Source organism: Vespa mandarinia, chromosome 17 (genome assembly GCF_050613455.1).
Source record: "Vespa mandarinia isolate Hongniang chromosome 17, ASM5061345v1, whole genome shotgun sequence".
Classification (NCBI taxonomy): domain Eukaryota; kingdom Metazoa; phylum Arthropoda; class Insecta; order Hymenoptera; family Vespidae; genus Vespa; species Vespa mandarinia.
Window position 1 is genome coordinate 1,395,001 of NC_140826.1, and position 16,076 is coordinate 1,411,076.

The 16,076-nt window shown below is 29.9% G+C and overlaps 1 protein-coding gene across 2 annotated transcripts in view; it reads right to left on the minus strand.

The window, feature by feature from the left end:
* The window catches only part of LOC118449858 (uncharacterized), a 280,468-nt gene extending 265,986 nt beyond the window's left edge, over positions 1 to 14,482 (minus strand). Inside the window, exons 1-3 of one of the 2 annotated variants that reach the window (XM_085662142.1) lie at positions 14,385 to 14,482; positions 14,006 to 14,027; positions 7,145 to 7,558 (exon numbers count right to left, since the gene is read on the minus strand). In XM_085662142.1, the coding sequence (XP_085518268.1) occupies positions 7,145 to 7,523 (379 nt within the window). In that variant the 5' untranslated portion in view covers positions 7,524 to 7,558; positions 14,006 to 14,027; positions 14,385 to 14,482. Of the gene's footprint in view, positions 1 to 7,144; positions 7,559 to 7,833; positions 7,935 to 14,005; positions 14,028 to 14,384 lie in introns of those variants that run through there. The other variant, XM_085662143.1, reaches the window with a different exon arrangement.
* Positions 14,483 to 16,076: the final 1,594 nt, after the last annotated feature.

Sequence of the window (16,076 nt, forward strand, 5' to 3'; positions counted from 1 at the left end):
AAAAAAAAAGAAAAAAAGAAAAATATACAAATAAGAATAGAAAAGAAAAGAAAAAGAAAGGAAAAGGAAAGAAATAAAAAAAAAAGAAAAAATTTTAGAAAAAGAAAAATGAAAACAAAATCCAATACTGATTGTTACGTTTCATTCCATGTCACTTATCTTTTTCTATTATTATAAATATTGTTATAATTAATACCATTGCAATTATTATTGTCATTATTATTATCATCATCATCATCATCATCATCATCGTCATTACTATCATTATTATTATCATTATCATTATCATTATCATTATCATTATCATTATCATTATTATTATTATTATTATTATTATTATTATTATTATTATTATTATTATTATTATTTATTATTATTGTAATTATTATTATAACTATTGTAAATATAATTTTAAGATTGTTAAACCTATAAAAATATATCCCCATTATGCGATTAATGTTCTCTCCTATAGGTTCCTATAGGAATATTTTTCCTTACGGGATATAATTTCTTATAGAGATTTTTCAAAAATCCAGAAAGGATTACGTTTCGAACCTCTTAATTCTTAAAAATGTTCTTTTCAATTATCACCTAGACAGACGCACACAATAAATATATCTAATAGAATAAAAATAAATATTAATTCATCGAGTGATTCATAATAATACAAAGATGATTTCATATTACTTTCTGATTACTATTGAATCCGTCACGTGACATGGATAGAGAATTTTTCTTTCTTTCATTCTTGTTTTTTTTTTCTTTCTTTCTTTTTTCTTTTCTTTTTTTTTTCGTTCCGTAATAATCACACTTCCATGTATGTACTACGTTACATATGTAACATTGAAAATATTACCGTGGACTGATTCTCGTCTTGGTTTTTTCTTTTCTTTTTTTTTTCTTTTTTCCTTTCCTCTTTTTTATTCTCTCTTTTTTTTTTCCTCCTCCTTTTCCTATTGTTTTACCTTTTGTTTCGTTGGAGGAAAAGAAATTCAACGTAGCGTTATGTCTTTTGAGAAATCGAGAAAATCCGTAGCTCGCACGATGACGCATTCTCGAATCTCGATATCCGTTCATGCACGTTTCAAAGCTTCTATATCTCTCTCTCTATCTCTATCTCTCTCTATCTCTCTCTCTCTCTCTCTCTCTCTGTCTCTCTCTTTCTGTCTATATATCTCTATCTCTCTCTCTCTTTTTCTCTTCCTCTTTCTCTCAGTCTCTCTCTCTCTTTTTCTCTTCCTCTTTCTCTCAGTCTCTCTCTCTCTTTCTCTCTCTCTCTTTCTCTCTCTCTCTCTCTCTCTCTATCTCTCTATCTTTATTTCTCTATCTATCTCTCGTTCGTTCATTCGTAGTTTTCGTTCTTGCTTACTCTCACCATCGTTTCTCCCCTTGGACTATGTATGTGAACTTGCGAGCTCGGAAAACTCGCACGGGACCACCGCCCTTTGATCGCCGCACCAACGTTTTTTAATCGCGTTAAGCGTTCCGCCATCGCCTTCGAACGAACCACCGACTTTATCCTTTATTTCTCTCTCTCTCTCTCTCTTTTTCTCTCTCTCTCTTTCTCTCTCTCTCTTTCTCTCTCTCTCTCTTTTTCTCTGTCTCTCTTTCTTGTACATACACGGAAGTGAGCAAGGCACGAAAGAGCCTCGGTTGTTTAATTAAAAGCAGATCGAAATGACGTCCAGAGCTTTCATCGAAGAAAAAGAGAGAGAGAGAGAGAGAGAGAGAGAGAGAGAGAGAGAGAGAGGATGGAAGAGAAAGAGAAGCCGTATAACTCGCAACGTTCAGTGTTACAGACTTTCAATTAATTTAACGTCGCCTTGTTGTTCGGGTACAACCACGACGACGACGACGACGACGACGACGATGACGACGATGACGACGACGACGACGACGACGACGATAGGGACGACGAGGACGAGGACGACGACTATTACAAGAAGAACAGTGTTTCGATAACGAATATGCTTTCCGATATAATCTAAAACATTAATAGAGAAGAGAGAGAGAGAGAGAGAGAGAAAGGAGTAAAGAAAATTTATATTTCATACGAGCGAAATATAAATAACGGAGTATAATAAAGAGAAACAAAGGAGTGACAATGTAAAAATAAATATATTAAATTAAATATATTGTACGTTTATGAATTAATTAAATGTACTTGTATGTTAATAAATTAATTAAACATATTTATATAAACATTATTATATATATATATATATATATTTTTTTTTTTTTTCAAAGACATGAGTAAGAAAAATAGATAAATAATATATGACAAAAGCTGATTCGTAATTTACATGAAAAAATGTACAATGTTTCGTTGACGTAATGAAGAGTAATGTGAAAACATATATACAAGATTAATTAAACTATATTTATATTAAGTAAAATAATTCATATATATATATATATATATATATATATATATATATATATAATTTTTTTTTTCGCACGAGTAGAAAAATAAATAGATATGTAAGAAAAGTAAGAAAATTAGTAAAGTGAAACGAGTTTATGTGATTAAATATATTTACATATATGATCAACATTATGAATTAAAATATATCGACTTATATATCGAGTTAGTGAATATCGACTTATATATCGAGTTAGTGAATAAATGTCTTATTTATAAATAAAATTGATAAAACAGAATGTCTTTATTATCATCGACGGAAACGTATTTTATATTCCAATGTGATAACAGTTGATTCGTTATTCACAAGAGGAAGGAACAATGTTCCGATGACTAGTTAATTCTGATAATAAGACATAAATTTGAATAATAAGAATATATATATGTGTGTGTGTGTATGTGTGTGAGAGAGAGAGAGAGATAGAGAGAGAAACTGAATAAAATTTATATTTCATATGAGAAAAAGACAAGTAATGAAGAATAATGTGAAAACGAGTATACAAGATTAATTAAATTATATTTATAAATATTTAAGTACAATAATTTATATAATTTTTTTCTTTTTTGACATGAATAAAAAATTAGTAAATAAATAAGAAGAATAAAAATGAGTAGAGCAAAACGAATGATATTCATATGATCAAATTATGAATTAAAATATATCGACTCATTATTACTTAACGAGTGAGCGAATAAATATTTTATTTATAAATAAAATTGATAGAACTGGGGATGTCTTTATTATCATCGACGAAAATGTATTTTATATTCTAATGTGATAACAGCTGATTCGTAATTCACAGGAGGAGAAGAACAATGTTTCGATGACGAATTAATTTTCCGATATAAATTTAAATAATAAGAGGATGAGAGAGAAAGTGAGAAGAGGCAGAGAGAGAGAGAGAGAGAGAGAGAGAGAGATAGAAGGGGATAGAGAAAGTGAATAAAATATATATTTCATACGAGTGAAAGACACGTAATGAAGGATAATAAAACTAGACAAAGGATTAATAATGTAAAAACGAGTATATAAAATCAAATATATTAATATTAAGTATAATAATTATTAAAATATTTTTAACCTTAGTAGAAAAACAATTGACAGGTAATGAAGAATGGACAAAGAGAAATGAAATATGGATTTTATTAAAAGGGGAGAGTATATATGACATTAAACATATTTATAGTGAAAAAATAAATTTGCTTGTTATTAAATTTGTATTAAAAAATTAATAGAATATTGAACATTTGATATTTAACGTGTTAAAAATTGACGTAGCAAAATGTCTATTTTATGAATGATGATAACGTATTTCAAGTTCTAATACTAATGTGACAACAACCGATTTGTAACTCGCAGCTATTAGATTAGAAAGCTCAACCGGATCATCAACTCTCGTCCGAGTTTGTAATCTTCATATACGTGATAACTGACTTGAATTACTAAGAGAGAGAGAGAGAGAGAGAGAGAGAGAGAGAGAGAGAGAGAGAGAGAGAGAGAGAGAGAGAGAGAGAGAGGGAAGGAGAGAGAGACATTTATTATAATGCTTGTGCTTGCTGAATATCAATGAAGTAGTATTACAATAATACGTCGGGGAATATTCATCAAAGAAGAGACCATCTTCGTATTCTCATATGTCAGTTCTGTTTTATATGTATATATATATATGCATATATAAATTGGTTAGAAATTTTTGCAGTTTATCGATTATGTTTAATCGTATCAGTTTAATATAACATTTAGAGAGAGAGAGAGAGAGAGAGAGAGAGAGAGAGAGAGAGAGAGAGAGAGAGAGAGAGAGAGAGGGAAGGAGAGAGAGAGTTGATAAATATTAAAATATTTTTAAAAATATTTATGATAAAGATTTTTTTTTGGTTTTTGTTTGTGCTTTTTTAGACATAGGTATTGATTATGTTAACTTTCTATAATGTATAACCTTGAAATTTGCATGAAATATATATATATATATATATATATATATATATATATACGCATATAAATATTTTGGGATTTTTTACTCTTTTTTTTTTTTTTTTATTAGAAATTTCGTTTTTTCTATTATAGAAAATTAATTATTATTATTATATTAAGATAGATTAGTTTAGCATGTTGTTCATATTCGTAGGTTGACGGCTTGTTACATATAAATTGTATTACACTCAATGTAACTTATATCAATAGAATTATAATAATTCTAGTACGGTATAATTTTTTTTTAATAAAACTCGTATCCGTATAAATTACTTGTAAACAATTGATTAATTGTACTTGTATTAGTACAAGTTGTATTATTAAAAAAAAAAGAAAAAAAAACAAAGAGAGGAAAGAAAATTACATAGAAACAAAGATTAGATATCCCATTATTATTTATTCCATATAAATATATTAAATGAACAATTAAAGAATGATTTTAGCTTTTATAGATAAAGATTAGATTTAATATTGGATTTAATGAAAATATTTATTTACGATGCGAGAAAATAAAAATCTGATTACCTTTTTTTTTTTCTTTTATAATAGTAATAATCTTTCAATATAAATGTTATCATATTCTCTTGTTATTTTAGATCGTGCTTTTGCTTTCCTTATTTTTTTTTGTTTTTTTTTTTTTTCTTTCTTTCTTTCTTTCTTCTTTCCTTTCTCTTTCCTTTTTTCTATCCTTAGAGAAATGTATTTCAACAGGAAAAATACGTCACGTATCAACGGTTCTTGAAAGACAGTAACGAGTTCGACGTACGATACACGTTCGTGATCGTGTCATATGCGAACTCGCCTAATTATGATAGCTATCGATACTCCGTTCATCACGATAACGTGAAAGATATCTTTGCCTTTCTTGTTTCTCATCGTAGATATTCGTTATTAAAAGCTACGCTCTCGTGTGAAAAGAAAGAATCGTATGTCTCATTACTGTTATCACCGACTGCTCTTTTAATATTGTTCGAATGACGATGAATCATGCATAAGTCTTTTATTTCTTTTCCTATGGAAAGGAATGAAGGAAGGAAACCGTGGAAAAAAAAAAGATAAAAAAAATAAAATAGAAAAAAAAAGACAAAAAGCGCCGTTCGCTATTTCCGTCCCGAAACAAAAAAAAAAAGAAAAAAAGGAAAAAAGAAAGAAAGAAAAAAAAGAAAAGGAAGGATTCGATTAATGATACAAAAAATGATTTCATAATTTTCATAATATTAATCACACGGAAAATTTCTAATCGTTTTTCCCACAAAACTTATTGTAACTCACGTTAAGTTTTAACGATCCCCCATTCGGCACGTCCATTTTAATGGCGTCACATTATTCTTAACTTCACTTTTCTTCGTCCAAAATGCTACTGGCACAGTGGAAAAGTGGGATGATGTTAGTGTGATGGTAGTGATAGTAGGAGGCTATAGAAGGAGGACGGGATTGAGGATAAGTAAAGTGAGACATTTTCTATCCACTTGTTAATTTTCCCACGAGAAATCTTATTATAATATTTCATTGGTGTCATTAAAAGAGTATATCAGGCAGATAGAGGCCTGAGAGGAACGAGCCAGTTTTTTTTTTTTCTTTCTTTTTTTCTTCTTTTTTTTTCTTTTTTTATTAGGCTGAAAATATAAAATAAACTTCCTTCGAGGAATTATTTTTGTTACGATTATAACCTCGTACGCACTTATAGACATTTATACGATTTCGTATCGTTCGACGTTTTTTTCGAATCGAAAATATAAATCGAAACAGAGATTATATAGTTTTTGAGTGAACCTGTTAAAATTCGCTGGATAAATTTTGTTCACGAAAAGAAGAACTTTTTTTTTTTTTTTTTTTTTTTTTAAAGTCGTGTCACTGCGTCACACGTGTAACAAGTGTCGTAAAAAAATTGTTGAATAATTTTCTTAGCGATCGATCGTTTCGTTTCTATTCCTTTATAAATAATCGTGTGTCAACGGCGACGAAATTGCCAATCGATCAACACGTTGCACGTACAATGTTGTCGTAATCGGAATATTAATTACATTTGTTTAAGAAGAATTTACGAATAGTCGAGAAAAAAAAAAAGAAAAAAGAATCACTGAAAAATCACTTTTCAAATCAAAACTATTAACGACGTATAATCCGTCGCACTCTTTTCTATCCATTCGATAATTTTCCCCTCCTCTCCCTCCCACCCATCCCCCTATGAGAAGTCCTATTACGGATGTTTCATTGACGTCATTGCGAAACATTATAGATTCCCTATCCCGTCGTTTCGCACCCTCGAAGATAATCATCGTAATTTAAATAAAAAAAAAAGAAAAAAAAAAAAGAGGAAAACGAGAAAAACCTTTCTTAAATGATCTTTATAAACGAAATCACGATCGTATCGTTATCATCTTCATCATCACTTCTTCGTGATTATAAATCACGTAACGTTGAAAAAAATTGTTAATCACTTTACGCATAACTTATTATCGATGATTAATTTTATTAATGAATCTTTTTTTTTTTTAATCATCGACGATATCACTTGAGAACTTTCGATGATATGAATGAGAAATGACACATAATTCTCACGGGTTCTTCGTCGACGTGAGAAACGATATCACATCTTCAAAAACTTTCGATGCATACTCATCCACGATATTAATAAACGAATGACAATTTCTTGAAAAAAAAAAAAAAAAAAAAAAACAATTAATAAAAAACAAAAAGAAGAAAAAAAAGAGAGAAGAAAAAAACATTGTAACCTTCTTACTACTCACCTTTGCTGGATATACCAAGTGTACCAGCGAACTGGACAACGAGGACACCGATAACACCGATGATAGCGGCTCTCATGTTGACCCGAAGAAAAGTTACAAATGCGTAATCGTTACGTTTTCTTGATTGAGCACAACCAATAGCACGAGAACAAGAAGTAGTAGTAGTAGTAGTAGTAGTAGTAGTAGTAGTAATAGCAGCAGCACTGGTACCGATATTATTAGTAACAGTAGTAGTAATAGCAGAAGCAATAGTAGTATCACAATTGAGTACAGATTTGTAACACTGGTCCGACGATAGCTTCGAATGATTTATCTCATCATTCACATCACTACCACCACCGTCAGGATGAAAGACAGTTGGCACTCTCGTCACTGGCATAACTCCACGTTCCTTCGATTATATCAAAATCAGAACTGGAGGAAAATGAAAATGAAAGTAAAAAGAAAAAAAAATCATTAAAATGATGACAATGATGAATAATAATAATAATAATAATAATAATAATAATAATAATAATAATAATAATAATAATAAAAAAAATAATAATATGAAGAAGAAGAAAAAGAAGAAGAAGAAGAAGAAGAAAAAGAAGAAGAAGAAGAAGAAGAAAAGGAAGAGGAGGAGGAAGAGGAGGAGGAGGAGGAGGAGGAGGAAGAAGAAGAAGAAGAAGAAATGGAAGAAGTACAACAATATAATCCTCCGAAGAAAACTATCCGTAGGATCCAAAGCACACGCTGTCACCCAGTCAACTACAAAGATTGCACGCGCCGCGCCGATGTTTTCATGCGCGTCGAGGAGTCGCAAGCGGAGTAGAGTGAAGAGAGAGAGAAAGAAAGAGAGAGAGAGAGAGAGAGAGAGTGGGGTTGGTCGTCTAGGTTGCTAAAGGTAGGAAGGGTTTTGCGCGTTTTCGCGGCTGGGCGGCTCCCTTATCCCGCGAGATCCATTCGATCTAGAAGTCCAATAAAATAACGATATCGATATATCCGATATCTTCTTTATTTACAATAAACATATATATATATATATATACATAAATATATATATATATGTGTGTATATAATTAATCCTCAAGATGTATCTAATATAATATCACTTAATATTATATTTTAATAAGTTATCGGGAAAAAAATAGTTACGATGAAATTAAATGTTGAAGAGCGAGATGGTAAGTGGTTTGAGTGGTTGAGTGAGTGGGTGAATGGTTGAGTGAATGGGGTGGATAGGTGAGTGGGTGGGAGATGAGTTTAATTGGTGTGGTGGGGGAAAAGTGGTAGGATATACAAACGGCGTGTAAAAATTCGATGGAGGAATGGAGGATGGTAGGGCAACACTAGGGCAAATTATAAGCTCTTGCCGCGTCGAAACACCCGGCGCTACTGAGTGAACCGAAGGAGCCACGAAACTCAGCAGTCGCTCTCTGGTATACGTGCGGACACCAGGAGGAAGCTGGCTGGCTGGCTGGCTGGCTGGCTGGCTGGATGGCTGGATGGCTGGCTGGCTGGCTGGCTGGCTAGATGGTTGAAGAGTAGTGGTGGTAGTGATGGTGGTGGTGGTGGTGATGTGGTGGTGGTGGTGGTGGTGGTGGTGGTAATGGTGGTGGTGGTGGTGGTAGTGGTAGCGGCGGCGCTGTTCGTAGAGGGTGGAAAGCGTCGCTAGAAAGGGCGGCCCACCCCTTTCGACGAGGACGAGGACAACGAAGACTACGACGACGACTACGACGACGACGACGACGACGACGACGACGACGACGACGACGACGAGTCTTCGTTGCATCGTCAGAGCTAACATCGAAGGTGTGCACTTCAACGAAAGTGTCACTCGTCTTTCCGAACTCGAAACGATCTCCGACTGTTATTGGATTCGCCGGATTAAATTATTTTCTTTTTCCTTTTTGTTTTTTTCCTCTTTCGTTATTATTTTTTTATTTTTTGTTTTTTGTTTGTGTTTTTTTTGTTCTTTTTTTTTTTTTTTTTCTTTTTTGTTTTATTTTGTATTTATTCTTTTTTTTTCTTTTTTTTTTTTTATTTCGTCGTTCCTACCCCTCCTCCTCCGCTACCTTGGTGGCTTCATTTTTATAAATTTTGTGAAAGAACTTCACGTTGAGGGTGTTCTTTATTTGGTCGTTTCTTTTTTCTTCATTTTTTTTCTACTTCTTTTTCTTTTTCTTTTTTTTTTTTTTTTACTTTCTTTCGTTATTACACACAGGATACCTGTGCTTCTATAGTGATTGGAAAATTAAAAAGAAACATATATAATTTGTGATTGTATACGCGAAACGAACGCGAAAGAGTGGAAATGAAGAATAAGTTTTTTGTATATACACACACACACACACACATACATATATATATATATATATATATATATATATGTATACACTATGTGATTTTTCTTCAAGCCGAATTAAAATTTTGATTCTTATCTCGTCGATTGTGTTATTGAGACGTAGAATGGTGTAACCAAATTATTCAAGTCGAAGAGATCGATGGATTAACAGTGAAGGATTTATACGATATATATACATATATACATACATATATTTATATATTAACAATTTACAAGAATGATTTAGTAGTAAGAAAAGTAGTAAGAAAGTTTATATGAAGGAGCTTCTTATCAGTCTGACTACGTACTCGACACGTACTACTTTCTCCCATTTTTTTACACTTTCCATTTATTTACACGAAGAACTTCGTTAAAGGGATAATAAAAATTTTGAAAAATATATAACAACAACAACAACAACAACAACAACAACAACAACAACAACAACAACAACAACAACAACAACAACAACAACAACAACAACAACAATAACAACAACAATAATAATAATATTTCACAATTTTTGAATTCTCTTCAATCACTCTAATAATCTAATACAATTTACGATATATAAACTATCGTGATAATAACGCAATCAAAATTTTTCTATAAATTTTTGCGAACATTCTATAATATTTCACACAGTGATCTCTCTTAGTTAAATCTATCTCGTTTCTCATATCTTCCTTCCATCCGTCGATCCCTTATCATTTCTCCTTTTATCATCAAACGTTACGACGATTAACGTTGTCCAACGTGAAACGAAACGAAGTGTCAGGACTAATCAGGAATGTTCGACTAATTAGCATTTTTCGCATTTCCATAAAGGATCGTTAACATTATATCGTGCAATAGTTGAAACGTGATGTTTTGTAGTATGTGAAAATGGTCGACGAATAATGAATGACCGCTTTCGGTATTGTATTTCCCACATAAAACTCGTTGCTTCTCTCTCTCTCTCTCTCTCTCTCTCTCTCTCTCTCTCTCTCTCTCTATCTATCTATCTATCTATCTATCTCTATCTCTATTTCTGGCTCTGTCTCTCTCTCTCTCTCTTTCTCTCTCTTTCTCTTGCTAGCATGGTTAGCATGCTAAACGAATTTTATTGCGTCCTATTGATTTCGTATTTTAATAGCGCTATATCGATAAGTAGAATATACACAAGTACGAACTCGTTCGATTGGACTATTCGTTAGAAGTATTGTCACGGTAATTTGCAGGAGTTATTCGTTAATGTAAAGCACGTGATCACGTTTGTAGGATTAACGTTATTATTATTATTGTTGTTATCATTATTATTATTATTATTATTATTACTATTTTAATTATTATTATTATTATTATATGTTACGTATTAATCAGACAGATAAGCACAATTTTTAATTTTTTTTTTATTGACAAGGATTCGAAGTACTCCTCGATGTTGGTCTTTTTTTTTTTTTCTTTATTTGTTCTTCTTTTTGTTTTTTTTTTTTTTTGTTTTTTTTCTCTCTTTTTTGTTTTTGTTTCAATCTTTTTTGATCTCGATAAAAAAAAAAAATAGACACATACCGAACATACACGCGCGCGCGCGCGCGTGCGCATGCACTTTATCGCATAATATTGATTTAGAATTATTTTATAAATTATATTTATATGAAAAATAAATTTTTATAATGTCGATTGAAAAAAGTCTTTTACAAATTTATAGAACGAACGGATCGATTGTCAATCGTATCGGGTATATTAATTAATCGTCAATATTGTGATTGCAAAGAAGAAAAAAAAGAAAAGTAAAATATTACAACAATATACACGACGTACATTTCATTTTTATTTCGACGATAAGTGAAACATTACGATTTCTAATTGATAAATTTTCTTAGATAACAATGCACTATAATAATAATAATAATAATAATAATAATAATAATAATAATAATAATAATAATAATAATAATAATAATAATTTAATATTTAATATTAATTATAATAATAATAATTTAAAAAAAAAATATTATCTTTCTTGAATAAAATTATAATTCGATTTGACAATAAGCTAGAAAGTATATCGTGGCATATATAAACTCGATCTTCAATTTCAAACCGTAGGATAAATCTTGTAAAGTTAACGGTCTTGTAAGTTTACACGTCCCCTCAGTTTTTTTTTGTTGTATACGTCACGACGTTACATCTACCGACTAATAGTAAATTACACGTTTCGTTGGATAATGAAGCTCTGTTTTGTCGGTCGATAATCAACATTTGTAGAATATTCAACGAAAATTTTAAAATGCCACTCGAAATATCACGTATCAAAACACATAGACGCATCTACGCATGCATGCACACACACACACACACACACACACATATATATATATACATATACACACACACACATTCGCATTAAATACAAAATTGAGGAATACCGATTAGATGTTTTACCATTTCCGTGCAGCTCGCGTCATTTATATTCCGTTATCGTTCTTCCAACTAATTGCTTCTTACGATGTCACCGAAACATATTTATTAAAAATTATCTCGCAAAATCATTCGTAAACTGTCATTTGCAATAACATAGATATCTTTCTCTGTCTGTCTTTCTTTCTCCATTTTTGCCTTTATCTCTATCTCTTTTTCCCTATCTCTCTTTCTCTATCTCTGTCTTTTTCTCTCTCCATCTTCTCTCTTTCACTTATACTCTAACGAATTAATTACAAATACCGACATCAATACGTCGAAATGGAATCCTACCTGTTCATTTAATAATTTACTCGACGAACGAATGAGAGAAACTAATGCATGATACGTTGGACATATCGTTCTAACGATCGGAAGTAAAAGTTAACGATATAACAATAACAACAACAACAACAACAACAATAATAATAATGTCAATAGTAATAACAATAGTGATAATAAAAACAACAATAACAAAAACAATAACGATGATGAAGATAACGACGATGATGATAACAATAATAACAACAATAGGAATAATAACAATGTCAGAATACGCACGATATGACAAACAATTCTGTACAATATCGAATTCCAACTAAAACCCCCCAAGAGAAAATACGATGGCAAGTTTATGCCTGTCCATCTAAAACGAATTCATTTCGTGTAAATTAATCCTCCATGGCGTATCGTGAAATTATTATCATACGTGTATATACGTATTTACGTATGAGATCGACGAAGTGACCGACGTGCGTGGGATGTTCTTAAAACAAATTCTAGTTTACAAATTTCTTTTTTCTTCTTCTTCTTCTTCTTCTTCTTCTTCATCTTCTTCATCTTCTTCTTCATCTTCTTACACCTCTAAAACCTTTAGTTCATTTCCAAGTAATTTCCTATGGGAGATTTTTTTTTAGAACCACCTTTCTTTCTCTTTTTTTTTTTTATTACTTTCAATATACATATATATATATATATATATATATATATATATATATATTTATATAAAAGGATCTTCGTGTAACTTATTAACATTGTAAATCCTGTTATTGTTCCTCTTCTTTTTTTTTTTTTTTTTTTTTGATTTGTATTTTTTTCTCCTTTGTTTCCCCCACCCCCCTCCCCGAAGCAAAGAAAAAGTTCGATAGAAATGTGAGCGAAAGATTAATCAAAAATATAGACATTAAATATCCCTCAATGGCATAGTTTCGAAGATTTCGTTCGAGAATGAATGGGATTAATTAATAGTAAATACGGTTACGAATTAATATTTCGAAAGCTCAAACGTGAAAGCTGTGCTTGTGTACAAACTATTGCTAACATATTAACACGGCTAATTATGGTTTATCGATCTAGTTATCAAAAATTAATATCGTATTGCTGGACGATAGTAAAACGTAGAAAGACAGACAATTTTTAACTTTTCTTTTTCCCGTTTTCTTCTTCTTTTTCTTCTTTTTCTTCTTCTTTTATTTATTATATTAATTATTCACATGGAAAAAGAAAAAAAAAAAAAGAGGAAGAGGAAGAAAAAAGAAAAAGCGGAAAGTAAGAACGGCAAAAGAATCAACGAAAAGAAAAGAATAATCTATATGATCATAACAATCTTTCGGATGAAATTTTAACAAGGAGAAGGTTTATTTAAAATCAAAAAGTTTGCCGATACAATTAAAGTCTATCAGATATTATTTTCGACGAGAAAATATAAACAATTTTATTGTTTTATCAATTCTATCAAGATTCATCAAAATCGAACGTAACGAAAGTTTCTTATGAATCATTGAATGCGGTTATTCCCCTTTCGTAAAATCACGAAACAGTAGAAACACATTTTCCATGAAAAGAACAAATTTACTTCACAATAAACGGAGTTTGAACCGGGCTCCGATCAAATATACCGGTACTTACAAGGATTCACGTTGAATATTTGTCTAGAAATGTTTTTATTTTTATATCAGAAATGATATAACAAATTTATGATCTCTCGAAAATATGTATATATATATATATATGTGTGTGTGTGTGTGTGTTTGTGTGTTTCTCAGAAAATTAGATCGTAGAATTTGAACGAGATAAACGTGTTCTTTTCTTACCTTGTTATGATGTTTGCCGAAACTTTAGAAAAAAAAAGAAAGATAAAAATAAAGAAAAAAATATATCCACGAATTAACGAAAAAATCATTTGATTGATTTACAATATTTTTAATCAGAGATTACAATTAGTTAAGGGATTAATGATCGATTTTTCATTTTATTCTAATTAATTATGACAGTCCCCATTAATTTGTATCTTTTTTAATTATTAGAATATACTTCGTATTCGATCTAGCGATCAACGTACGAGGTACTATCATTATCAATAAAAATATATCATCAGAGAAAGAGAAAAAGAGAGAGAAAGAGAGTGATTCAATTAATATAAATATCGTGTTTATTTTAATTAATATAATTCTTATCTATAATTAAACTTACGTTTGAATAAGTCACCTGGTAAATTTCCTACTTCAATCAAATCAATTTCAGGCAACTTAACTGAGGTTCCATTATTCGATATATTAAGTAATTCACCACCCTTGATACCCAATGGATGAACAATTGTTAAAAACGGTGACGTTACTAATAAAATTGTGACGAAATAAAGAACTAAAGATTTCATATTCGTTGAACGTTAATAAATACTTGGCAAATCCTCGAAGAGATCTATCTGTTGTATCATCCAACAGGATCCTTTTATAGCAACTTTACCCCACTATATTTGAGAATACCATTTAAAGATGCAATTTTCTAATCGTTCAGAGAAACGACTATAGGCGGAATAAAATTAAACGTAGAATTTTAACGATCGTGAATAAATATTTATGTTTTTTTTTTTGTTTTTTTTTTCTATTTCTCTCGTAATTTTTATTTTCGTATCTTCGAAATAGTCTTAATAAATAAATAATCATGAAATTTTAAGGATAAATGTTTCTCGTTTTGAAAATGACAAATTTGCAAAAAAAAATAAAAAAGAAAAAGAAATCAAGAAGATAACGAGAAAAAAAGAATGTATCGAATTATTCCTCATTTATTTTCAAATATGTAACGAACATATACATACATAAAACAAGTTCTCCTTCGGCATGGATACATATATACACACACACACACACACACACACATAAGTTTGTTTCGTTTACGTTTGGATATTAAGTATCATTCTTCAGGTTTCTCTTTTTAATAAATACTTAAAGAAATAACAAGGAGAAATGTATTGAATTATTCATCCTTTGTTTTCATGACAAATCTAATTTATATATTATATATTCTTTAAGGTCTTAATGTACGACCAATTCAAATTAATCAATTATATTTTATTCAATTCTTTTTTTCAAAACAGAACAATTTTGATGAATCTTCATATTCGAACGATCGAAAAATTATTGTATAAAAATATATAAAAATATAGAACAAAATTGAGTTGCGATTTTTATTTACATTTTATTTGGATAGATATACGCGCTAATTAAATTATTCAAAAAAAAAAAAAAAAAAAAAAAAACAAATTGACCAACTTCATGGAAAAAAATAAGAAAGAAAAAAACAAAAAAGATAAAAAAAAATGTAAGAAAAAAAAAGAAGAAAGAAAAAAAGAAAATGAAACATTACTTTTACGTTTTGTAATTTTTGATTCTTCATCGTCAATTAAATCATCAAATTTTACGTAACAATAAATACTTATCTTTCTCTGGATCAAAGTTGTTTCAAAAACGAAAAAAAAAGAGAAACAAAAAAAAAATGTATTGAATAATTCATCTTTTATTTTCATGTTAAATCTAATAACAACGTAACGAACACGTACATAATATATATTTGTCCTCGGTATATATGTATCTGAATACACACACATACATAAATTTTATTAATTCTTTGATTGGATTCTCGATATTATCCGATGCGTTACTTAATCGATAGTCAAAAAGCATCAGTCTGAATTTTATTTTGTATGTTTTGATTGAAGAAAAAAAAAAGAAAAATATTTAATTATATGAATATATTTTACATATTTTTAATCATTCATTTATTTAAAATAAATTATTTTATTAATAATCGAACGTTCAACGTTATTAAAATTAATAATTGCTTTTTTTTTTTTTTTTTTTTTTTTTTTGAGATAATATGTAAGAT